Here is a 27,865-nt window from a genome sequence, read left to right as displayed (position 1 = left end):
CTTTGAGTTTACCAATACCCTGAGGATATCATGTTTGCTATTTGTAGAGTATACTTGAGGTATGCCGTCTGCACAATATTAGAATTCTTTGTCTCTCTGATTTTTATTTGTTGGGGTTTAAATGTAAATTTTAAAGAGCATACAAAACAAAACCAACTTGAAATAGACTAGCCGATCGCCATATTCTTTCAATCGAATGACTGTACTAACGATATGCTTTTTCCAAACATGTCTTGAACAATACTGATATAATGCGTCCGTGTGATCAGCTAACAGATTGACATGGAATCTCAATGTTATTTGTAAAAGCGTATGCTATGCTCATAACTAGAATGCACACACATCAGTAACGGTGCTTACAAAGCAGAACTTAAATGTGTGGAACACATGTTCCAAATTGTTTACATAGAGTTATGATCTGATTTATCAAAATATGTATACTTTCAAGGGCTATCAATTGAAGTATGACTGGTTTTTCTCTTGTGAATTCTAGCTGTATACAAATTTGATTTCCAGAGTATTGGTATACTTCTAAATACTTGTAGGTAGTTCACAGGTGGTGTCATAGGCATCAATCACAGACATTACCACACTGAGAAGTCCATCAGATACACTGTACATTAAGCATACCACTAAAAACAGCTTACAGCTGTACAACAACATAATATTTCATGAGGAAAATTAATTTACACATTCCTCAGATTATTCGGTAAAATGAGGTGGTTTTTGATTACTTGGATTGGAAAAAAGAAAGAAAGAAGAAGCTTGCTTTGTGTTAAGCTTCTGTCTAAAATGCTGTGACCACATTCAGCATTGTGTGTGCTTGGACCTCATACACTCAACTAATCTTGTGAAAGGGTTTATTTTCCGATGCATATGATACTGAAAACACAAGGTCTAAAAGAAATACCTATTTATGTTATTCACTTGGACTTTTAACTGTTGTGCTATTGATGGCTTTCTCCATCAAGATCCCTTTTTACTCCCAATATCAATTGTTGCATAAAGGCAAACCTTCCTTTGTCCACCCCTCTGCCTTTTTTCTTTCTCTGCGTTGTCTTGCCTTTTTTTTTCTCTCATTCTCTCTTTCTCTGGCCCTCTCTATTACGTCAATAGTGCGTCTGGTTGTAGCCACATTGATTACAACAAATTTGCTTCCTACTTAAATATGTCGCCTGTGTGTATGGCCCAATCTCCCGCTGTGCTCCTCTAAATCGCCATTGTTCACCCAAGGAGCGTGCAGCTGGAGATACTGGACTGCCGTTTAAGCTAAATTGAGCGGCGCAAGCAAATTCACATATTTATTGCATTTTTGCACAGTTTGCATCATGTGCGGAGCGCGTTCGGAGAGAGTTACGTATATCTGCAAAGTTCAGGCTATATATAGATTGTGACCCCTGTCTGCCATTTGATATACTTTTTTCCCCCTCTCTTCTGAACATCATGCTTTATCTGCCCTTTTCGTGTTGATTTCACAGCTCAGTGTCTGTGTGTGCCCCATAGATCTTTGTGTGAATTTAAATTGACTTCTAATGTGTTTGAACCCAGGATTTGGCTTCCTTATCTCTTCATTTTATTTTATTTGCTTTGGTTGCTGTTCCACTTTTGAATATTCCAGTGAATATAACATTTCATACAAAAGTGAGTGGGGTAATTCATCACAAAGGAAGCAGGAAACTGCACTAAGTAGATAGAGAGACATGATATGGAAGAATGGATTTGAAATGGATTAAGAGTACACTGTGTGGGATCAAGAAGCTCCTTGAGGGGAATCAAAGAATAATTGCTGTGTGCAATCAAGTCCTCCTTCCTTTAAAGGGATGGTATAGTATTGGTTGAGGTGAGGATGCAGCTTTTAACTTGTTGTGGGATACTTTTAACCGAAACCACTCTATGAAATGTTAAAGAACATACAATTCTAGAGGAATTCAAAATTTATGTGATGAAAATTGGTTTTGAAATGGTTGAGATATCCAAAACAAAGTAAAACAAAGTGATTTTATTACATACTGTAGGATCGCTTTATTTTGGATATCTCAGCCATTTCAAAACCAATTTTCATCAAATAAACTTTGACTTCCTGTTTGAATTATCTTGCTCTTTCATATTTCATGAGAGGATTTTATAGATTATTATCTCAAAAATCATCATCAAAGAAATTTGGAAACCTGAAGCTCCATCTTAACCAAAACTGTACCATCCCTTTAATATTCATCCTTTTTTTTAGGGGGGGGGGGGAAGCATGTTACTTTCTGCCTCCTCCATCAGTTCTCTTTCTTTCTCCTCTGCAGACTCATGCAGCTGCCATTTTTTTTTTATTTAAAAGATTAAAGGGATGGTATAGTTTTGGTTGAGATGGGGGATTCAGAGTTTAACATTTTGCGAGATAATTAGAAAGCACGTGAAATATCAAAGAAAGTTTGGTTGAGATGGGAATTCAGAGTTTAGATTTTTGCGAGATGATTAGAAACCACATGACATATTGAAGAATGTACAATTCTAAGAGGAATTCAAAAGTTTATTTTATTTGAGATAACCGAGATATCCATAAAAGAAGTAAAACTAGAGAGGGGCCGTCAAAGGCGGCAGACCCACGCCTAAGTACAAAGTCGGGGTAAACATAATGTGCATTCGGTCATCTACCAGAATTCGGCCACTTAATTGCCAGTGTGCTTTATCACCAGCCAGTGAGTTCTACCAAAGATCGTACACTGAAGTGTACGATCTTTGGTTCTACAGTCACATCACACGCAAATCACATCATTACACATACGGTATTAACACTCATTCACGTACAGGAAAGTCCTTAAGTCTCCTCCAAAAATCCATCGAAAATCCCAAATTCCACCGTCAAAAGTGCAGAATCGGAACTTTTCCAAGCGCGCGCGAATTAAGTCCAGTTTTAAGAGTATTGTCTACGGAAAAAGCGCTAAAAATCGAGAAATACGCCGTTTTCTTGCGGGATATTTTGATTATAGCAAGCCGAGAGTGTGATGATATCAAAGGTCGTATGAGTGTACGATCTTTGATGGTATCCACAAAAGCAAAAAAGAAAAACAAAATTTACGTACCCCCTAGGCAATTACCCCTATGATTAGTGTCTACGGGAATTATTCAATGCAAGGGTTGAATGCAAATGTCTACTGCACCAGTATTCGGCCACCAACGAGCGCCGCAACGTCCCCGGTGCAATTTTGCACCAACAGTGTAGAGCGCGATGCATTTTCAGCGGCCTTGCACACGCATTGACATTGAGCACGCATATCGTGCAGTGTGACTGCGACCGAGCAAAATGCTCCTCCAACGAAAAAAACAATCAATGTTAATTTGAAAAATCATCAAATATCAAAGGTCGTATGAGTGTACGATCTTTGATGGTATCCTCAAAAGCAAAAAAGAAAAACAAAATTTACGTACCCCCTAGGCAATTACCCCTATGATTAGTGTCTACGGGAATTATTCAATGCAAGGGTTGAATGCAAATGTCTACTGCACCAGTATTCGGCCACCAACGAGCGCCGCAACGTCCCCGGTGCAATTTTGCACCAACAGTGTAGAGCGCGATGCATTTTCAGCGGCCTTGCACACGCATTGACATTGAGCACGCATATCGTGCAGTGTGACTGCGACCAAGCAAAATGCTCCTCCAACGAAAAAAACAATCAATGTTAATTCGAAAAATCATCAAAATACGGGCCAGTTTGTGATGACGGAGAACGAACTTTCATAAATCTAGAAGGACATAGTCCCTCAAATAGGCCTAAACGTAAATTTCGGAATTCTTACGAAGATTTGAGCAGCGAAGTCGGATCGTTGGGGAGTTTATGTGTTCGTATGGTAGCGGAAAATCGCAAAGTGAGAAACGGGAAATTTTCGGAATGGTCACTATACCATGGGGTCAAAACTTCAAGGTCACACAGAATTTGCAAGGGTCAACCGATTATCACCAAAATCTAATCGATTCTTTCCTGTCATTATCCAAACATTCCCTGAACATTTCGTGCAAATCCGTTTACCCGTTCTCTTGTTATCTTGTACACAAACAAACAAACAAACAAACAAACAAACAAACAAACAAACAAACAAACAAACAAAAACCCAAACAAACAAACAAACAAACAAACAAACAAACAAACAAACATACGGAACCCTTTACATAACCCCCTGCCGATTTTCATCGGCGTGGGTAACAAAGTGGTCCTAATAAAAGTTAGGTCCCACCTTTTATTAGAACCTTTGTTTCTGGATATCTCAGTCATTTCAAAACCAATTTTCATCGAATAAACTTTTAATTCCTCTAAGAATTGTATGCCCTTTTATAATATTTCGTATAAGAGGCTTCTCATTGCTTGTATCTCACAAAAAGTTGGAAACCTGAAGCCCCAGCTGAAGCAAAAGTATACTATCATGAGTGTATTCCTGTCCATTCTGGTGGGTTCAAATGTTTTGCTGTTTTAATTTATGATTTTGAACCACTTTTGTTGTCGTGGTTGTTATTAACCCGTTGAGGACTAGCTGATATTGCTACAACACACATTTTCCATTGACATCTGCCTGAGCATATTCAGGACTAGACATCAATGGGTTAACTTGATATGCTATCTTTTCTAGGGAGATGGAAGCACTATCTCTGTATGTCTGTTCATGAGTTTCTTATTCTAACACAGGAATCATCACTTTGTTTGTTTTGTTCTTGTTTTTTTTTCCTGTGGCAATCTGTATATTTTGCTCAATCTCACCCCTCCCTTGCTCTTTCTTTAACCTGTTGAGGACAAGCTGATTTTGCTACAACACGCGTTTCCCATAGACCCCTGCCCGAGTATACCTAGGACTCGTCCTCAACGAGTTAAAATATGTATGTACAGTATTATGTACATGTATGCATGTATTATTTTATCATAGGCAGCTTTGTCATGGTGTCTTATACTGTTCTTGCCTTCTCCTTCCATCTCTCTTCCACTTTCTTGCTCCCTTCCTCTCTCTATCTCTCCCTCTCTCTCTCTCTCTCTCTCGATCTGTTTTGTGCTTGCTATGCTGTAACTTTCACTCGAGTCAGGTTTTATAATCACCTTTTTCTCTCTTCTCTCTCCCTCTATCTCTCTCCTACCCCCCTCCCCCTTCCCCTCCCCCTCCCCCTCCCCCCTCCCCCCCCCACCCCAACGAGGAGTTCAAACAACTGTATATGATCACATTATCCACTTCTTCGTGGCATTTCCAGTGCAACCTGTCATGAAATCTAATTTTCTTTCTGTGGAAATCTTGCTTGAGGGAATGGTAAGGGGGAGGTATCAGGGGAGGCATTCCCTCTTTCTTGTTACCACTCTCAGATTCAGAATTATTTCTTTGAAATAACATTGTTTGAAGTAGCATTCTGTAGTTAGTGCAAGCAGAGTTGTTGGCAGTGGTATCAAATAAAAGATGAGGGAGATACTTTTCTCTTTTTATAGGGATGGTATTATATTGGTGGAGATGAGGATTGGGCTTTTAACTTTTTGCGAGATGCCAAGAAACCACATGTGAAATAGTTCAGATTATACCATTGTAGGAGGAATTCAAAGTTTGTTTGATGAAAATCAGTTTTGGAATGCCTGAGATATCCAGAAACAAAGTAAAACAAAGTGATCATAATGAAAGTTGGGTCCCACCTTTTATTAGGTGATCCGAGTATCCTCTCGGATCACCTTCTGTATCTGTACTGATTCTTTGTTCTTCTTTTTATTTTCCTTTATTTCTAACCAAAATTTGTGCAGCGGTTAGCTCAGAAAGTGCATTGCCTTTCAATGTCAAACTTATACCATATATGTATCATGTCCCAAAGACGACAGATCAAGAAAAATCATAGTGATCAGTCGACCGTGACGTCACTATGACGTCATTATATGAAAACACATTTTCATTCATATCTCATTAATGAAATGGAATTTTGCAATGAAATTTACATCACATACATTTCAAGTTATGCGCGTTATACTCATATTCTCAAAATTCATATTTTCGCTTAAAACATGCGCGTACGCGCGCGTTGAAATATTTGTATGCTCAAATCGAGCTCAAATTTTTTTTGCACACGTTTCAGACCATTTGGAGCATTTTTTGAAAAATTGAAAAAATTGGACGGACGCGTACGCGCGCGCACATATTCGCACGCACAGCTCATATGCAATGGAAATTTCCCGTTTTTTTACATTTATCGGATGCCTAAAATATCAAGAAATATTTCTACCAAGTTTCAAGTCAATCCAACTCAATATGACGTCATACGGGCCCGTCAAAGTTGAAATTCCACGCGCGCGTCAATGGCGATATACAGTGCAACGATGCCAAAAAACGCCAATTTTAAATCCGATTTTACTCGTCAGGATGGACGGTAACCTCCCATTTTCTTTACATATTCTGAAAGCTGATGAGTTGGATATGTTATTTCATGGGTTGGCAATGCTGGCAAAATGATTAAAAGATATCAAATTTCTTAATAAAGTAAAAAAAGTAAATTTTCAAAATGACGTCATCAAATTTCAAGTTCACTCGAGCGTATCTCACTTATCCTTTGCCAATTTACACCCAAATTTCAGTATGTTGTAGCTTATTAAATGATCTTTCATTAATTAAATTACAACATTTTGATTGGAGGACGGCATCACCTCGTAAAAATGGATTGAAAGTAATATTGTCAAATATGACCAGTTTACGTGTTATCTCTATGGGAGAGCAGTTTTTCTGGCAGTGAAAATTGACATGACTCTCTTTTTCGAGCACTAGCTCACTTATGCTTTGGTGAATTTCTCCCATATTTTAGTATGTTGTAGCTGAGACTTTGGGCTATCGTAAATGTGCCCTCCATTTTTTCATACGATGTCGGCATGACGTCGAAAAACTTGGTTGAAAATGGCACGAGGCTTCGATGCAGCGTCATTTTGCTTAATACACAGGGCCTATTGAGAATGAAATAGGTCATTGCGTAGCGCATCCGACTCGTAATCCTAAGGTCCCTGGTTCGAGGCTCACTCCTGCCAATATTTTTTTTTCATAAAATAACAACTACTTGATCGGACACCATCTTGGGTATGTAAATTAGGGTCAAAGGTCATAAATGTTTCATCCTGTATCTTGGTGAATACATGTCCTATCTTTCCCATATTTTGCACACGCAAAGACCATGTTACAAGAATCATTTCATAAAATAATCACTTTTTCCTTAGACGCCATCTTGGGTGTGCAAAGTGAGGTCAAAGGTCAAATATACTTCATTCTGTATTTCCGTTAGTGTGTACGGAATTCGGTACCAAAGATGGCAGGTCTCACTCCCTTTTCTAAATGAGAATCCAAACATCACGCGGCCAATGTCCCGTCAACACAGATGAAACCTGTATGGTCATGAATATTTGGATCAGGACTCAAATCATTGATTTTCGAAGAGATCGGATCACCTAATTTGTCAGTGTTGACAAATTCCGGTTCTAGTTGTAATTGCTTTTGTTTGGATATCTCAACCATTTCAAAAACGATTTTCCTCTAATAAATGTTGAATTTCTCTTGGAATTACATGCTCTTTCAAATTTCATAAGAGGTTTCTCATTACCTCACCAAAAAACCAAAAAAAAAAAAATGATAGAAACTTGAAGTTAGGTCTCAACCAAAACTATACAATCCCTTTAAAGCCTTGTATGTGTATTGCTAACATGCAGTACAGGGGAGGACAAAACTCACCTTGTCTTAACCCGTTGAGGACGAGCTGATTTTGGTGTAACACGCATTTCCCATCTATAGTTACGTTCAGACGGCAGGCCCTAACCTCGAGGTTAGGAAACCTCGAGGTTTAGCTCTTGCCCCCTAACTACGACGTGTGTCCACACGACGAATCTTAACCTCGAGGTTACGAAACCTCGAAGTTAAGCTTCTGCCCCCCGTAACTACGAGTGGGTCCCACCCGATGTTAAAACCACAAAACCGGAAGTTTCAGCCCACACTGCTAACAAGGCGTCTATTTGTTCTTTAGTCCAACCCTGTCGGACTCGCTTACAGGTACTCTTTTTCTCTGTCATGGTATGCAGAGATAGCACTGCACTGATGACTTTATGCCTTTATGAAGATATTCATCGAAAACATTTTTTTATACCCCCGCCAAACGAAGTTTGAAGGGGGTATATAGGAATCAGCGGACGGTCGGTCGGGCGGTCGGTCAGGCGGTCGGGCGGTCGGGCGGTCGGGCGGTCGGGCGGTCGGTCGGGCGGTCGGTCCGTTGCAAATCTTGCGTCGCGAACTACTTCCTCAGTTTTCAACTGATTCCCATAAAACTTGGCACAGATGTGTGCCTTGGGTTGTAGATGTGCAAGACATATTTTTTGACAGTACCCAAAAGTACGTTGCCATGGTAACGGCATATTATGGGCAAAAATGGGTACAAATCTTGCGTCGCGAACTCCTCCCACAGTTTTTGATCAATTTTTATGAAATTAGGTACAGATGTTCATCTGAATATGTTAATGTGCAAGACACATATTTCCACAGTGGCAAAAAGTGCGTTGCCATGGTAACGGCATGTTATTGGTAAAATATAGGGCAAAATGCTTTGTGGCAAAACTGCTTCATCAGTGTTCTTCCAATTCTCATGGAATTCATATTGAATGTTTGTCTTAGGATATAGGTCAGCATGACACATTTCTTGACAGTGACAAAAAGTATGTTGCCATGGTAACAGCTCACATATTATGAGCCAAAATGATGGAAAATTTTGTGTTGCAAACTACTTCCTCAGTTTTTGCCCAATTTCCATGAAACTTGGTACAGATGTGTGCCTTTGGTTGTAGATGTGCAAGACGCATTTTTCGACAGTACCCGAAAGTACGTTGCCATGGTAACGGCATATTAATGGCAGAAGATCAAGGAAAGATCTTGCGGATTTAACTACTTCCTCAGTTTTTTGACCAAAGCTTATGAAATGTTGTTTGGCGGGGGTATAACCAGTCGCTGTAGCGACATTTCTAGTTTTAGCGTCGGAGAAGAATATAGAATACAGTAGCGAGTTTGACGTGTTCAGTTTCAGAGATCAAGCGCATGGGAAGAAAAGATGATGTTGTTGTGTCGTGCGTCATAGGTTTTTCACGTGTAGTGTATTTGTGGTGTACGTTTGGGAGGTTGACCCGGAAGCAGAGAGAAATTGTGGGGGCTGGAGCTTACGGCGAGGTCACTCTTAAACTTCGAGTTCGTTGTTTTTTGTGTCCACACGGTGCTTAACTACAAGTGGGGACCCCCCGCGGCTCGTGGTTAGAGGGCTAACCATAAGATTTCTCGTGGCTCGAAACATCGAGCAAACTTCGAGGTTTGCTAACTACGAGTGCGTCTTCACGGTCCCTAACTACAAGCTCTAACCTCGAAGTTTCCTAACTTCGAGGTTAAGGGCTCCCGTCTGAACGTAACTTATAAGACACCTGCCTGAGGATACTTGGGACTAGTCTTCAACAGGTTAAACTCGGCATGAATTTGAGAAGATGAAACTTAAGAGGATGCAAGGGCGTCTTCTTTGTGAGGAAGGCACGACCTGCAGAGTTTAAAGAATCTTGTGACACGCAGAGGGAAGTCAATTCTAGTGCAAGCACCTGAGGCTATGGGCATGCTTTGAAAAATGAAACATATGTGACCTGCTACAACAAAAGGATCCTAAAGTCGCTGACGGGTGAGCCGAGAAAATCGAGTTTGAAGTCAGATCACCAAAATCTGTCAAAACGTTCGGATTTCTGTTTTTAACATAATTATGTAGTTTAATGTATCTTCCATCATCTGCCGAAATTTCGAAGCTAAATGATCAAAGGAAATGCCTGAAAATAGCATTTTTTCTGGGCCATGCTTGGCTTGCTCGTCAGCGACTTTAGGATCCTTTTATTGTAGCGGGTCACATATGTTGTTGTACAAATGGTACATTTTAATGAAGCTTTCATGCAATGCTTGTGTAGTGATATGAGATGAGGGTAACATCTTCATACTCCTCTCTTCGAATGAAATGTTCACTGTGAATATGTCGTTGGCACTATTTAGTTTTTCTTCTCTCTTTTTTAACTAATATTGAACAGATGTGATAATAAAGTCTATACATCTTCCCTTGTATTGTCAACGGTTTTGGCATATATGCCCAAATGCAGTTTTTCTATGAGTTATCAAATGTAGATACATGTATATGTATGTAACACGCATTAAGCTACACATGTAGGATCTGGACATGTCAGTCATGCCATAAGGGAACTGTCCAGGTAAAATCTGCCATTCTGGAAACCAGTGCTCTGCTGCCATCTGTTTAAGATAAAGAACAAGACAGCCACATACCGCTTTTACAACAGTAAACAAAATCTTCATCAAATATTTACTATCAAGCATAGATCATCCATTCTTTTTCCTCTGAAGAGGACAGAGAGTAAACAAGCATAAAGCAAGTACAAAATACTGTGAAAGTAGATATTTTACGCGCCTGTAAGTGATTCGCGTGTGGCAAGCGAGATGAATCTTGCGTGTTTCAAATTCCGTGGAACCAAGGTATTGGTAAGTGGTATGAACAAGCAGAAATATTGTGTGCTTTAATAAATTTCCGCACTAGTTTGTGGTCGTGCAAAATGTGTAGAAATTTCCATACATGACAATTCCCACCCTTATATTAGATAGTTGTATCTCTCAACAAGAACAATATTTCAACAAGAACTGTCTTTTAATAAGAACCCTTTTTTATCTATCTCTTCTTCTTTTTTCTTTTTTCTTCAGAGTGATGATAATATGTACAGGAATGCACAAGCCAAACATTCCCAACTTTGCTGGACTGGAGTACACGGATGGCTATGAGGATATGTCCCTTGACCTCGATGACTACGAGGGCAAGAACGTCCTGATACTCGGTCGGGGCAACTCAGCCTTCGAGACCGCGGACCACATCCTTGGTTCGACGAACCTCATCCACCTAGTGGCAAGGTCAAGGGTGAAGATGGCTTGGGAGACTCATTACGTGGGCGATCTCAGGTAATCATCTTCTAAATGTTGACATTTCCAAGTTTGCCTCCAGGGGCTTCTTGACCTTGTTTGAGAAATAAAGGTTGAATTCCCCCCCCCCCCCCCCGATTTTTTTGATTTTACTGTATATTTCAAGATTTATTTTCCAAGAAAACATCTTTTGTTTTTAAATGCTTTTTATAGTCCAGAGCTTTATGGTCATGTTATGATCACCACCTACTGTCACAGGAAATGACATGTGCTTTTTGTATAAACCAATAAAAATGACAAAAGTGGCAAACAAAGTTTTTTAGTTATGCTGTATTGTACCATGTAGTTGCTACAACTTTAATCTGATGCCTTCTCTTTTATTCAAGCCACTATTGTCACAAAGCTTGGTTGCAATTTTCAATGTAGAAATATTATTTATGATACGTTATATGCATATATGTATACATGTATATGTATATATTTGTACATGATTAACACTAAGAATTCTTTTCCGTAAAGCGAATTTTTCAACACAACTTCCCTTTCACTTTAAATATCCAGTGTGATTAAAAATTAGTAGTTGAAATTAAGTCATTGAAGATCATGCATCAGAATGTGAACATAGATAATGTGAGTCCATTTTTTTTGTCACAAAAGTGAAAGTTTTCCAGGAAACGTAATGTCAAATCTAGCAAAACTAAAAGATGAAATATCAAATTCATGCATAAAGTAACGAATAAGATGTGCAGAACATCAAGATACCTCTGTAGAGTCTATTGTATTAAATGATTTATGCTGTGACATGCTATTTGAAGGATTTCCATGATCTGTCAAACTAGTATTTTCATGGAAGACACAAGACTTATTTTTTAGTTTTATTCTATTTCATTTTAGTTAATCTTTTTTGTGCCGTTGGCGGCCAGATATGCTTATCTGATTTGTCATGCAAAGTGTACATAGTTATGAAAGATGCAAAGCTCCCATGCTCTAGTGATGATAGATGATGCGTAGAGGCAGTTTCTCCTTGGTCCCATGCCTAATGAAGCGCGATGTTTGTTCTCTTCTCCCCTCAGGGCGATCAATAATGGTCTCCTGGACACCTACCAGCTGAAGTCTCTGGACGGCCTGCTTGAGGCCGACATGTCCGAGCTTCGGCTGTACAAGCGGCAGGACGGGCGTCTGCAGCTCATCCCGAGAGATGCGGAGGAGGAAGAAGGAGAGGAGGAGGACGATGGTGGGCGTCAGTTGCAGATTCCGCTTGACAACCCGCTGGAAGTGGACAACTTTGCCCTGAGGGACCCCTACGACAAGGTCATCCGATGCCTCGGCTTCACCTTCGACTTCAGCATCTTCAAAAAGTGAGAATTTGGCAGCCGAGAGCACCTCATGTTCAATTTTTTATTATTATTGTTTCTTTTCAAACTTTTACATGTCATCTGATTATCAGTTACCATGGTAATAACTTCAGATTTTGTAGGAAGGAAATGATATGAAGAGCAGTCAAACCATGTTCATGCAATACTGTTTCTAAGATTGTATGATGTAATTATTGATTTGAAAAGAGCTCTGTGTTTTAGCTTTCATAATGCAAGTGGTAAAACTAACTTTAATACAGTAGCATTCATTGTAAAACATTTATGTAGACTACGTGTATAGTATGAAACCTAGAACCTTCAGATTCATGGTATTCATAATGAAAAAAAAAAGCTGTCAGAATCTAGAATAAAACAGCAGAGGAAATACAATGAATAATATCTTAATGCCAAGCTGGGAGGCAGTGTAAAAATCTACCCCATGAATTTAAATTGAACTGCCATTGAAATCCTCCGCAGCATTTGGCCGTTGAAATGTTAATGTTTCATGGCCTATTTGTTCGATGCTATTCACATGCCAGTGTTTCTATAGATCAAGGTAAGGTCATGACATAATTGTGTTCGTCCAACTTGCTTATCATCAAGGCTGATTTCCACATGTTTTTGATTGCATGTGCATATGTGGCCTTGCACCACAAAACCCAAAGTCACTTTACCAATGCACTTGAAATATCTGTTTGAATCAGCAGTTTTAGGTTTCCGATTTACAGTGTTTTAGTGGAGGAGCAATCTCACTTTTACGTGAAACTAGTTCAGTTTTCAAACAGTTTTTTTGTAGACCAGTGTTTTAAAACACGAATCTCATCTTGCATGCATTCACATCATTTTGTTTTGTTTTTGTTTTTCTTGTTTGTGTTTTTGTGTGCAGCACCTCAAAACCTGAACAAGGGCAAACGAAGAAAACAAAGAAATTCCCACACGTGAAAGCAAACTATGAAGCCGCGGGAATTCCGGGCATGTTTTTCGCCGGAACCAACTCACACTCCATCGACTTCAAGAAATCCGCCGGGGGTTTCATCCATGGCTTTAGATACACAAGTAAGTAGATGCAAGGGGCCCTTGACCGTCCTCCCTCCCCCCATGTTGTGTTTGTTTTGTCCTTGTGAATCAGAGCTGCACATCCAGCCAAGCATTCATTTAAGGAGAGCTTATGGTTGATTTCATCTCTGGACTATTAAATTTGCAACTGCAGAAAACTGCCTATGAACGGGTCATTGTACCATCCCCTTCTGACCGATGCAATGACCGCATTTATACAATCGAATTGATTTTATTAGTGAGGCTCCTCTCTCCCCCACCCCTCCCCCACTGTCTCACGTGCCACGTTTCATCTAATGTTTTTCAGGGTTTTTTGGTTTTTTTTAACAAAGGATCGTACCTTCAATATGGACTTCATTTGAAAAGAATCTTCAATACCGGGTTATAGTAACTTTATTTCTGTGACTGGATGAAATAAATTACATCACATGAGCTTGGCAGTTTATTTGAAACAACTGATACAGAAACAGGGGTGGATCCAGGAATTCTGTAAAGGGGAGTCGCCTTTTTACAAAATTAAAGGGGGGGGCGCACGCACCCCCCATTTTTTTCTTTTTATTTCTATTGTTTTAATCAAAAATAAAGAGGGAGCACGCACCAGCCGGTGAGCCCCCCTCTAGATCCGCCATGGCAGAAAGAACTGTTGTAACAGTGTATAAAAAAGCCTGTGTTTCCTTGTTCCTAAAACAAGTTTTTCTCTTCAGTCTCTATGAAGGATTCATTTCTTTTTTTTTTCATGTTTGTAAAACAGCGAGGGCGCTACATTATCTCCTGGAGTGGCGTTACCACAAGGAGGCATGGCCATCGTTGAGGCTGCCAATCACAGAGCTGCTAGACCACTTTGTCAGACGTTTGAATGAGGCTTCGGGCCTATACCAGATGTTCTATGTGCTTGGAGATATAGTTCTTCTTCATAAGTAAGTGCATCAGCGAGCTGTTGAAAGTTGTATTGAATTATTATTCTATTGAGATGTTTTTATTGCAAATGATTGATGTTTTGCCCTTCATTGACATAATCAAACACGATGTCCAATTAGCTATTCAGTGTCTCAAGAATAGCCATACATGATAAAAATTCATGGGCATTATACTCGGATAGTCAAGTCATATTTTTTGTGGTAAAATTTTTTCAGACATTCATGGTAAAATGACCCATAAAGTCGTATCACCATTATCATATTCTTTTCCTCTCCTCTTCTTCTTCTCCTTCTTCTACTTCTTTGTGGCTTTCATTGTCTTCTCAATTTTTTTTTCTTCATTTTCTTCTTCATCACCTTGTATGTTGTTGTCATTGTTTTCTTCTTTTTCAGCCTCTTCTTCCACTTCCACTGTATTAGGGAATAATTTTCCTGATATCGCATCACAATTTGCTATGCATTTTTTATATGACTCCTATACAAAATTTCTTGTGTGTAGCAGGTCTTCCACATCGGATGGTACAGAACTTTGTTTAAAGTATTTTCCCATTGATCTGAACTGCTAATCAAATTTGAGAAGTAAAGGTATTCCCTGCTTTATCGTTTGTTTTTTCTCCTTCCCTTGCTGCCATTGTCTTTTTCTTTGTTGTTCTGTGATCATCATCATCTTCTTCTCCATCCTCTTCTCCTCCACCTGTCGTAAACTTGACTGGTCCTACAGCTAAGTGAGGGTAGATAGGGTAGCCCATGAGGTGATGCCAAACAATAGTCAGAGGTTGCTGTTGTGTCCTGGTATAGATACACCCCAAATCATTAAGACCTCGATTCGATTGCAGTGAGGACATTGTGTAGAATAATCTTGTCCCCTTTACACCAGAGGACAGTACTGTAGAAGTTGAAATTTTCTCATTGTTGAAATTTTCACGCATTTCATGCAACCAGGAACTAACACAAAAATAAAAGTACACAAATATTTTGCTTGGCATACAATTGTATGTCTTGATTCCACAGAATTGAAAGCATGTGAAACTCATCTTACTTATCCAGCGCAAAAAAAAGAAGAAAAAAAAAGAAGAATGCTCACATGAAACTACCCACTTTTGCAGTAAAAGTAATGGAAGGAGAAATGTATTATGTAAGAGATGGGTCAAATATTTCTCATGATGATAACCTTTAGGAGACTGAAGTAGCCCAGTTGATGTATCACTGCCAGCAGTAATGTAGAAAAGCATGGGCATGTATTCTTATTTGTATTTTTTTTTCTGTGTGTATGTTGTTTTCTGTGTCTCACCTTTCAGAGATACCATGGAATTTGAGTATCTTGAGGAGTTCCCCATTCTCATGTTACCATGGTTACAACAGGCATCTGGTCACAACCACACAGAGCTTCTCGTCATGGTGATGGAGTATGGCAAAAATTACTCTGGTAAGATGAGAGGCGTGAGCAGGATTTGAAGTGAAATATTAATTTTTTTATTCCGTTGCTGTGATGGCATGGAGGCACGAACTGATCATCATTGTGAATATGAATGTGTTCTATAGCCAAGAGCTTCAGCACGTAACTGTTTACTTCTTCAGTTGTGTATATTCGAAAAAAGTGTTCAGTACTTTCCTGCATCTATTCTAAAAGAATCTAGTCTCTTCTTTATTGATTAACGATAGCCAACTGTCAGTAATGATGTGTTCCAAATACAGTACTGGAAGTATTATGAGCCTGTGCATAATTTGCTCACTAGATGGCACTGTTCAAGTTATATCCCTGGTAATGATAGAGGCAAATTGTGTTCCATGGTAAAGGTTTTTGAAGGGTGAGGGTTTCGTTTTGTGTGTGTGTGTGTGTGTGACACCATGTGGGTGTTTGTAGTGCATCATGTTGCATTTTTTTTTTTTGTGCAGTGTGAAGGATTTTCACTATTGAAACACTGCCATTGTTGGTGTTGTTGTTGTTGATTTTTGGAGAGAGGGTTTGGGAGATGGGGTTTTTATTATTTCTTTTCCGAAATCAATGTCATGTGTAAGTTTACATCATTTCTGATTGTACTCAGTGCCTTGTTCTGTTACACTTCTGCATCATGTTGCATGTTTTATGCAATGTGAAGGATTTTCACAATTGAAACACTGTTGTTGTTGGTTTCTTTTTTGAGGAGGAGGGGGTAGGGAGATGGGTTTTGTATTAGTTGTTTCTGAAGCATGTTGAGGGTAATATTATTCTCACTGCCTTCTGAAAGAGGCAAGGCAAGTGCTCTTTCATCATGCAAGAAAAAAGAAAATAGACTGTATGTTGAATTTTCTTTATATTTTGTTTATATCGTCTATGCATGTGACATCCAAAAAAAAAAAAATGTAGTAGTCTTCTCATATAGTGATGGCAGCACAGAAACTTACTTTATAATTCATAACTTTTGAACAGATTGTCCAAATTTCCTCAATCTTTCACTGATGCGTTCTACTACTTGTCCTTTAATGAAGTATATCCATCTATGCAAGTTTGGTAATAGACTCCCCAATACAGTAGCATTCAAATCTTTTGTTAAAAAACAGAAGGAAATTGAATATTATATAGCAAAAAAGAAAAATAAATTAACTTCCCATTTCAAGAAATGGCGTTTTGAGATTTAACTCCTCCATGCAATCCTCAGGCCATTGTAATAGACCAAGTACATTGAATGCTTATTGGTGCCATATTTTGTTTGTTTGTTTATGTGTTTTTGTATATAGAAAGCCATATTGCGTTGTTTATTTGTAGTCGCATGTAGTGCATGTAGTACAATATACATTGTAACGTACTAGTAACGCTGCCATTTGTTGTCGATTTTGGCTCTTCAGGGGCGATTTCTGAGATGGTAGCCTTCTTTGGCATTGACTTGACCTGACCTCCAGTGAATCGATGAGTGTTTTTAAACTTTACCATCGGATGTACAAGGGTTTGCATGACATCTTACAGAGTGCATTGTGGCTGGATTGTGCCGGGTCGGGTGGTGGGATGATCTACATCTATATTTATATGTACAGGGTATGTGTGTGGGGGTGTGAGTGGATATGTGTTGGGATGAGGATGTGTGGGGTGTGTGTGTGGAGGGGGGGGGGGGGGGGAGAGGTGTAGTTTGTGTGGAAGTTCAAGTTATGTTTGGGTGAGGTGGATCTTTTCGCCCCCTGATTTGGCTTGCTCCAGTCTCTGCAGTGCACACACCTTTTTCAGTTGGAAGGGAGGATGAAACTACTAATTGGTCACTCATTAGTTTGTTTACTTGTTTGTTTGTTATATTCTCCTTCCCCATCTCGGAATATTGCTCTTGAACAAGATCTGATTTGTATATGGTAACTTAATGTTCTGCCTTTTTTTTGTTCTTTTTTACAATTCCTCAACGTTGTTCAGTGATTGCGTAATTCTAATCAAGTTGATTGTTGTAAATATTGTGATTCTGTATAATTTTTCAATAAAACATAAATAAAAAAAAAAAAATAATAAAAAAAATAAATGTGCATTCTGCAAACCTATTGTGATTATCTTGCCAAATCTCTGTGTACCCACACCCGCCAAAGTCTGGCGGTCTCTCCTCAAGAATGTGATGGCAATCTGAAGGACCAAATATGAAAAGGGACCAACCTTCCAATGTATTATTTCCAACTTCTCTCTCTACACCGTAACCATGGCAACCAGGCGCAGGAAAGGACATCTTCAGGCAAGACCGGGCGGTAGGGGACCCCGAGGAGGCACACCTCTCAAACTTCCTACACCCCGTCATCTACTACTACAAGCAACTCCCAACAGGTGAGACCAGTATTGACCCTCCCTGTACTAGCCTAACATTGGGTATTGCTCAACAAAACCGTGTTCTGCCCTGATATGTAACCAGGTTCCATGACATTTGCTCCTGCAACAATTGCTCCCATAAATATCTGCACGCTGGGCCAAACATAAATTCTACTCACAAACATAACCCTAACACAAATCCTATAAATCTGTACAACAAACTAAACCTAAAACCTTATCACAACCTTAACCCTAGCCCTAATTCCTTGGTGAAAATAACACCAGAGCAATTGTCAGTATGTTGTGTCACCATGCAACCAATCTACCTACAGTGTGGCCTGAAAAAGAAAATATTAGTGGCCCAAAATAAAAGGAAATATAAAATTTCATTGTGAATTTTAGCTGCTCACTCGGGCCACCAAAAGATAACCTTTCTGAAAAAATTTGGTGGCCGGACATAGATTTTTAGTAGCCCCGAGCCACCAAGCCACCGCTGTTGTTGAGCCCTGATATATTATGATGTATTCCATGATAAGCCTTATGGCTTTTTAGTACAATATATGCTTGCTTCATCAATGAAGATTACATACTATAACAACCTTAGCCTTTAACCCTAACCAGGCCGGGCTTTTTTGGGTGTTCTGTGGCCGGGGAGGGGTTGATTCAAAACCCCCCCCCCCCCCCCCCGAGATCTCGGCCGTTGCTCGCGCAATCACCATGAAAATTGTCACATACATTACCTGTCGCGTAATCTACCACACTATAAAAAAAAAATGGAAATTTTCTTCATAATGATTAATTATGTTAATATATGCGTAAAATAATACTTTTTGCTCTAAATCAGAAATTAAAGCTCCTAGAATCCTAATATTTGGTGATAACATTCTTTGTAGCATTCCTAACAATGTACATGAAAAAAAATCTGGTATCAAAATCAATTTCTTATGTATTTTATTGTTTTATGAATTTCTTATGTATTTCCTTGTTTTTCGACTTTTTTTATCATTTTTTTTTCTCAAAATTTATAACAGAACCTATTTCAAGCATAATTATGCTAAAATTATTTAGTTTCAGCCTCTGAAAGTGAAAATAATCATATCTTTATGAATAAGACGAGAAAACTCCATTTGCATAGACTTTATACACAAAATCACGTTTTTGAGCCATTTTCGGTCTGACAGGCATGTATAAAAGGTTGCGCAGCGTCGTAACGGTATGCGCATTTTTTGCGAAAATGGTGTCAAAAGATGCGCAAGACTTGAAAGTAAAAAGTCAGCGAACGGCGCGTTCAAAAAATTTCGCGCGGCGGAGTAGTCGCGAAAAATGTTGAGGGGGGTTGATTCAACCCCCCCCCCCCCCCCCGGCCTTTTTAGGGTTAAGAAGACTAGATTAATAGTCCTTTAAGCAGTGTCTGTGGGGTAGATAAATTGTGATCTGTAGGTAGGAGTGTGGTTGAGTATGAATACAATTCATGTAGTACTTTTTATCCTTCTCAAGTTTCCCCATTGTCATTTGTTTATTTCAAATAATATGAAATGATGACTGTATTAGACTTTATCAATATTCAAATTCAAGTGGGAAAAAAATGTCAGTTTGCGACATTGGCTGTAGATAATAGCCAAGAAAACCAGAAGCTTATTTTAGAAGGGTTTTTCCCTTGCGCTTTCATGTGGTGAAATGTAAATTTGATGCAGAATTTCCGTGTCTAATTTTCTTCATTTTACTGAGATGAACACTGTGAGGCATATGAAGACAAATCTGAAATATCTTCTCTTTGGTCTTATGGAATAGAGATGTTGTATACTCACTGAGATAATTCTTCAAAATTTATAGATTACTTTTTTTCACGGGACTCTATCCTTCCTCATTCATGCAGTGGAGGACATGCAGAATCGCAGGAAGACAGAGACACTGCCCAGGCCAGATGCCCTTCATCATTTTGTTGAGGATTTCCTCACAGACTGGACCGCACCTACAAGGTAAGGGTGACATTCAATAGAATTATCCATTTCTGAGCCGCCCCCCCCCCCCCCATTTTGTGTTTACGGCTCTCTTACTACTGCATTCAATTTGTGTGAGGGCAGAATTGTGAGTTATTATTTAATTTGGTGTCCTTTTCAAGTGAAACAGCAGTAGGAAGAATCACTGAAAAATCTTGTAATGGCATCATCATGCTACTGCTTATGTGAGAAGAAGATAGAATTGAATAAAAGAGAACATCATGTTATTAAACTTTGTTTGGATCCCATTGTTTTGGATCCCATGGTGATGGAGTATGGCAAAAATTACTGCGGTAAGATGAGGGGCGCGAGCAGGATAAAAAGTGAAATATTAATTTTTTATCCCTTTGCCCTGATAGAATGAAGGCACAAAATGATCATCATTGTGAATATATATTTCCAAGAGCTTCAACACGTAACAGTTTACTTCTCCAGTTGTGTATTTGTGAAGCAAATGTTCAGTACTTTCCTGCATCTAATGTAAGATAACCCAGTCTCTTCTTCTCCATGCAATTAAATCTAGCCAACTGTCGGTAAAGACCTGTTCCAAAAAAGTATATGAGCCTGTACATGATTTGCTCACTAGATGGCACTGTTCAAATTATATCACTTAAAATGATATCTAGGCAAATTGTTTCCCATGATTAAGGATTTTTAAAATTTTTCTAAGCTGAAATCCATAGATTAGACCTGTGAGGACTTGTGATGGTAAGTGCAATATTTTTAGCTTCAAATGGATGCAGTGAACAATCTTGATGTAGAAATATTACTCTTACACATCTTCTATGTCAAATCTTCACTTTAACACTCTTAGGTGCTGCTGCCTGTCTTGTGTGTATGGAATACATGTGAAACTTTGTAACAGTGTACTATTTTGTTGAATAGTCATTCTTTTTTAAATGAATGAGTAAAGACCCTTTGCTGTTCCTTTTCGTGGTCAATTATTTACAGAATTGTTTTCATTTCTCTACACATTTTATTTGTTTGCTCATTTCCATCTGAGAAGATGTCACCTCTTTGTAATCATATCTTTTTTTATCATTCACATATTCAGTAACAAAGAGTAGAATTCTCTGGTAGTCAAATATGATAATCATTTTCCCTCTTTTTTTCTGTCTTTTCTCGTTTTTCTTTGTTACAGCCACATACTGGTTTTTCGTCGTTTCTTGGAGCACGCCCTTGGCACTGACCTACGCTACTTCTTTGACCAGCACTGCTTTGACCTTGCGATGACCCACACCACACTGCCCCTAGCCTGCCAGCACTACTGGGCCAGCGGTCAGGGACTGCCCGCTACTGATGCCATGCTTGACAGCGTAGACCACATGAAGTTCTTTTGAATTGAGCAAATATCATCATCAACATGTATTGTCAACGGCTTTAATTTTGCTTTGAAGTGGCGATTGTGAAAGGGTTAATATTTGCTTCGTTGCTTGATTTCTGCCAATTCTCAAAATAAAAAGTTCAAAAAATTTGATGGCCTTCCATCCACGATCAAGTCATCTCCTGAGGGGGTCTGTGCAATTTGAAAGCTACTGCAACAACCTAGATCAAAGTGAATATATTTTTTAACCTTTTGAGGACTACTTCTTAATATTTTGCTATTTAACACATTTCCCATAGAGACCTATCCGATAGTACTCGGGGAATGGCCTTCAATGGGATACAAATCATGAGCTGTGTCAATATAATTAGTTGAGAAGCTGACAGGTGCGAGCATCCTTCCCATTCTCAACTGGCAATAGCTCTGTTTCTGATGGGCCCTTGCAGAGCAAGCGATGTGGATGCAGCACACTCCTTGAAAGAGGCTTTTGGCGGTAGTGCTTCCGTGTCCGTGTTTGCTCTGTGTGTAGATTTAGATGCTTTCTCCGACGTAGGTGTGTAGAGTCATTGTGATCAAAATTTTATTAATTAATTGCATTCTCACATGCATTGATGTTGCTGTGAGGTACTGTCAGTGAATCTATGAAAATCATGTGCTAAAAGCTATGGCTGACTTACCGAAGGAGAGATGAATTATTAGAATGGTGTGAGTGTCCAACATGTTTTGTGTGTTTTGGTTTTTTTTTTTTTTTTTTACCTCAGTCAGGGAAAATGTGAAATGTACGAGACACTGTGTCATGACTGTGTCAAAAAGTCATTTTCAACTTGCTTCATCATGGCAGCTATCAAAGACCACGGCTCTCACAAGGCTCGCATCAGGTTTGATACTACCAGTACAAAGAGTCTTTTGATGCTGCAACTTTGACAGAGACAGCCAAGGTTACATTCTATACCTGACGATACTTAAAATCATGTTCCTATGTAATTTGCAGGCTGTATGAGATGGTGGCAGGTGGAAATCGGTCTACTGAAATTTCACTCTTCAGAGCATGAAATGCAGGAAATGATAGCTTTTAAGAGGGGGAAAATTAAAAAAAAAAAAAGCTTTGAAATGAATGAATTGAATGACGTCTTTGTGAAATTTACATTTTGGGGTCTATGTCCTCAACTCTTATCTTCTCTTTTGAATTAAAGCGACTGGATTATGTTCTGACATTACCAAATTGCTACAGTCTGAAATGGAAGGGAGTAATATTCTTACTGCTTTGACGCAATTTCCCCTTCTGTTTTGATAAATCAGCATTGGCTACTTTCCCCCAAGTTGTTGTTGATTTCTGTTTACAGTCTCTATAGTGAAGTGCATACAACTGTATCATAAGAATCATGAATTTCTATCATTCAATAGAAGCCTTTATAGAAGTGATGCCTTTGGTTTTTGAGTAATTATATTTTTGAAAAGCCTTGTGATACTGTGCTCTTATGCGCAAAGTGTTGATGGAAGATATTTTAGAATGAAAAAGAAGTCACACAACTCAAAAGTGCCAAATAGAGATATTATATATTTTTCATAAAGTATCAAATAATCCACATATTTAGTCAGCAAAAATTCATTATGCCATTATTCAGCACTGTCAGTAGATATATTGATCATGCCCCTATCTTGCCTAACTCGCTTTAACCCTTGTATTCATTCCATTTCATGCCCCACTTACTCAATACAGTACACTTCTTTTAACGAGTGAGTTTATGATGACACTTTCCATATATACCCAGTGTCCTACCCAGAAAATTCAAATTTGAAGTGCCTGAAATTTCCTGTGCAAGAAGGCCCTTGTGTGAGAAATGTCAGCTCTGTGTAAAACCAGACACTCTGTATATGCTGACTTTTCAGGCATATTTTGATGAAAGCAAGATTGTGTGTTAAAGAGAGAATGGGGATATGTGTCATTTTAGTGATGAAAGCCAGCCTGTGTGTTAAAAAAAAAAAAAAAGTGTTCTAATGTCATTTTGATGTGTATTGTGTGAAAGGAAAAAAAAAGACAGACGATAAGGATGTTGAGCAGCCCATGCACTGCATCTTGTGTTAGTAGATGAAGGAAGGCAGTGTGATATGAACCAGGGAGGTATTTTTAAGCCAAAGAATGGCTTCTATATGTCATTTTGATGATGTACAGACACAGACTGGCCCACTAATGTAGCCGTCCTAAATTGATAGTCATGTCTGTTGAATAATGTGAAACCATTTTTAGAATGCATGAATTTTGCTGGAAAACAAAGCACTCATATTTTCATCCTGGCACTGCTGAAAACTTAGAATTTTCTTGTCTAGTTTCTGTTTATTAATCTCTTGGAATCAGTCAAACAAAAATCATGTGAACTGAGATTAATTTATTGATATTCCACATACACCTAGCTTTGGAAGAATTCTTTCTTGTGAAACCTTCTGAAATCATGTTAAGTAGCATGACAATCTCTATCATTAGCCTAGTGAGAAATTCGTTAGTTTGGATTTTAAACTCATTTGCCCAGACTAGCAGCATCTCTACTCTGGCATTATGATCAGTTAAATTGGATTTACAATGAAATATCAATGAATTTACACGAGTCTGTTATAGTCTATACAGTAGTTTTCCTATGATGCAGAAATCTTCATTTCCCAGATCCAACAATGGAATTCTTTTAGCTTGCATGGTGCTATGACTACAAAACTTCTAAATACTTGGTTTTTGGTTTTTACAAGTATATTGTTGTCTGTCTGTCTTTTTCTCTCTTATGCACCTATTTTCATTTAGAAGGAAATGTTGTATCAGACATTACTCCACTCATAACATCTTGTATCCTTCATTTTTTCCCCTCTACCAAAAATTGGAAAAGATGAAATAGGACAGGAAACATTCCAATCCTGCAAACTTTACGCATATCATCTAGGTTTTCTCAATGTTTTTGTTGTTATTTGCCTTTAGTTACATCCTTGTGTCGAGTCATTCATTAATTCTTAGATTTTGATTGTTTACAATTGTTGCAGTCTGGCATATTTTGTGGATTCACTTTTGAAGACCTATATATTTGCTTCTGTGTAGTCTTGTTTGTGGCTAACGTCTTGTTTTGCAGAATAGACCTTGAAGTATTTAAGTGTTTGATGTTCTGAAATCAGTTCAAAGATACGAAAACGAAGATGTGGCAGCCCGGAAAAGCCCTAGAAAAGCAGCTTAAAAACTGTGGTAGTATATGTAATGAACCTGGCAGTAGCCAATTAACTGTGTTTTGGGCTCAGCTTCTATGGCTTCTTTAGCAATTAGGTATCACAGTGTCATTCCGTGTTTTTGCCTTAGGCAATGCTATCCTGTGAGCAAGAAAATTATGGAATACTGGATCAGGAGCAGATTTGGTTGTAAAGTTGTGGCAAATTTTTCCTAATTACATGTCAGACTCATATGTTGTATTCTGGGCTGTTCGAATGGCATAGTAGAAATCATGAGTCTACTTTCACTTTGTTTGAGTAGAAAAGACATTAAATTACATGAAAGAAGATAAGATTGCTTCTCTGTGGTAAATGATTATTGTGGCCCATGCAACTGGTTATGTCCTTTTAGATCTTGAAGTTAGTGGAGGCTTGAAATGCTCAGAAACTAGAGTTTATTTTCACTTTGTTTGGGTAGAAAGATATTTACATGAAAGAAAGTGAGTTTGCCTCTGTGTGGTAAACAATTTATTATGTGGCTCATGAAACCTGTTATGTTCTTCTTCCTGTATTGCATGATATGAATCTCGGCATTATTGTCATTCAAACCTGTCGCATTGATCATCAATCTCAACCTGAAATTTGTGAGCATATCTGGCTTGAATTCTGCTACACGTATATGTTTGCATACGTGTTTAATAGTGACTAGTATAATTATGCCTTGTTTCCTTTGTTTTGCATGTTTTGTTTGAAGCGTCAAATATGATTATTCTTAGAATGGCAGCACGCCCTTTCAATCGAGCACGGACATTACCCTTAATGAGGTCCATGTGCTATTTTTGAAATGAAGTATCTGTTGGAATATGTCATATATATATATATATATATATGTATACATGAATACATAATTATTGTAATCAGTACTGTTATTGTTTTCTGTGTGCACATGAGTATGTGGTAGTACTCAAGTATGTGTACTGAAGAAAATCAAATGGCTTGGTTGTGCAGAATCGGCGGGATTTTGTTTGGTTGGTTGGTTGGTTTGTTTTTTTGTGTGTGTTTTTACCATATTAGAGTGAATCTATTTATAAAAGATGAAATAGTTTGAAGACGAATATTATGCTTTCATTTTGATGGCAGGTTACGAACCAACAATTTTACAATCAAAATAATGCTGCACGATCGATGCTGTGTATCTAATGTGTCCGTTGAAAGGAATTTACCCTACATATTTAAAGTTTTTCCTGAGTGAAATGCACACAAGGAGATAGAGCATACTAAGTTTATTTCTCCCCCGTTTAGTAGGTTTGTTGAATTTTGACGAGTTACTTTGATATGTATAAACAGATTAGAGTTCGTAATACGGGTAGTATTGTTAAATCATTTTTCTTTATTTGATAAATTGAATGATTTATTATCTTTTTTTTTTAATGTTATTATCCTCTCTTTTTTTTTGTACCGAAAATGCTGAATGCTCGTCCGTGACATGAGTTTCGGCGAATAATGTAATCATGGTTCTTGCGGACGTGTATATTGTATTGCAGCGATGGGACATCAATGTGTAATGAATTCGTGGGCGATTTTTACCCTAAGGGTGGTGGAAAACCGTGTTGTAGAGTTTACATTGTCGCTCATTTAGTTCGAATGTGTCTCTGAGGTGTAATTGCGAGACTCTATTACCGTCTCGCAAAGTTCGAGATTTATTAAGCGTCATGTCGGACCTTCAGATAATTGCTTCTTGGCCCGAAGGATTTTTCTCCGTTTCGGCTCACGTATCTTGGTATTGACGGACCTTGCAGTCTCTAAGGACGAAATGCGTATTTTCGCTTTGCACATACGATTGTGTGCTTCACGTATTAGAGTAGCAAATTGTCTCTCTTTTTTTTTTCTTATTATTATTAAAGCGTGCTTTTTATCTCTATAAGACCATGTAAACTAACGAATGAAACCATGCCTTTGACTGTTTAACTTCACTCTCGCACTGTGTACGTCATAATTTTGTATACGTAGAAGAACAAAGATACATGTATTTTGTAAGTCAGTAGTTTCATAATGTTAAGGGCCCCGCAAGACTCCAATTACCTCTGACACAAAATCTTTGCAAAGTTTTCCTCATTTTTTGTGATTTCATAAGGAAGCAATTACATTCTTACCAGATGATTGCCGCATTGTAATGATTTATTGATGACTTATGAGACGTGGGCGATCGTTTTTGCTGAGTTACATGTGTATTGACATGCACAAGCAATGTATTATTTGTTTTGTACAGACGGATTGGAGAGTAGTGTGGTAATTTGAAGCTTTGAATACTGTTCAGATATGATATTCTGTTGCTGTCTCTGTTTCAGAGTTTGATGATTCTATAGTATGTACTGACTGTGGACAATAAGGTTGCTCTGATTTTCCCTTGTTCCGGCGTCGGTAATTAATTTCACGCTCGATGTGGCTTTTAGCCGGGCTCTTTTGAAACTAGACACGCCCCTTCCTAAACTTCCTCAAACTATACAGACATGCGCACACTCGGGGGGGGGGGGGGGGGGGGGGGGGGGGGGGGGGGGGGGGGATCTGTATTCACATAGATACGAGCGGACATGCTTTTGCATTGGGCATTTTTCCCCAATCTACCATCATCCTCATCAGTACTACGTGAAAAGGAAATGATTGTGGACAATGCCTTCAAGGAGAACCTGCATTTATTATCCATTACCTCCTGCGATGTCGGTGGAGGACATGAAATCTTTTCACCCTCTCATTGCATGGCTAATCTGCCTTTTTTTTTCTCTCTCTGTTTTTGATGAAGAGATATAACAACTTTATTCTTTTCCGGCGAATTGTTGCCTAGAATTAGAATTGATACAGTTGTTCACATGGTTAAGGTTGTTTGTGTATTTGCATAATGTCTGGATTACGGCTGATTTCGCAAGTGAAGTAATATATCTCGTATCAATTTTTCAATGAAAATTGAATCCTGCACAAAACCTTATAAACTTAGAGATGATTGGATATCTTACCACTCGTATAATTTGCTTTTTACCAACACTTTAGCTGTCGAGAAAGGTGCAGGAGAATAAATGCACAATGTTAAGGACAAATTACAAGCGGCTTATAAGTGACGTGGAAGTCAAAATTTCACCGATGTGATCATCAACTTGCATTACTGTATAGTCTTTAATCTTTGGAAGGTTCCAGGTTTACCCAACAAAAATTCTCGTATCTAACGCTTCATTTCTGTATTTTGTATACTTAAACACAGATTTTTTTTCTCATGTTATTAATCCCTTTATTCCTTTACTTATGAAATATCCGATGAGCCCTCTGAA

General features: G+C 38.5%; 1 protein-coding gene across 1 annotated transcript in view; it reads left to right on the top strand.

Moving 5' to 3' along the window:
• Positions 1–22,065, top strand: part of LOC139740928 (FAD-dependent oxidoreductase domain-containing protein 2-like) — a 48,277-nt gene extending 26,212 nt beyond the window's left edge. The window contains exons 4-11 of the mRNA XM_071651516.1: positions 10,747–10,998; positions 12,033–12,317; positions 13,201–13,370; positions 14,122–14,287; positions 15,586–15,713; positions 17,949–18,059; positions 19,918–20,020; positions 21,183–22,065. Of these exons, the coding sequence (XP_071507617.1) occupies positions 10,747–10,998; positions 12,033–12,317; positions 13,201–13,370; positions 14,122–14,287; positions 15,586–15,713; positions 17,949–18,059; positions 19,918–20,020; positions 21,183–21,381 (1,414 nt within the window). The 3' untranslated portion in view covers positions 21,382–22,065. The remainder of the gene's footprint in view (positions 1–10,746; positions 10,999–12,032; positions 12,318–13,200; positions 13,371–14,121; positions 14,288–15,585; positions 15,714–17,948; positions 18,060–19,917; positions 20,021–21,182) is intronic.
• Positions 22,066–27,865: the final 5,800 nt, after the last annotated feature.

Source organism: Diadema antillarum, unplaced genomic scaffold, assembly GCF_040938485.1.
Source record: "Diadema antillarum isolate AM-2024a unplaced genomic scaffold, OU_Dant_1.0 seq00000891_RagTag, whole genome shotgun sequence".
NCBI lineage: Eukaryota > Metazoa > Echinodermata > Echinoidea > Diadematoida > Diadematidae > Diadema > Diadema antillarum.
The sequence above is the reverse complement of the archived record's forward strand: the minus strand, read 5'-3'. Positions and strand labels throughout refer to the sequence as shown.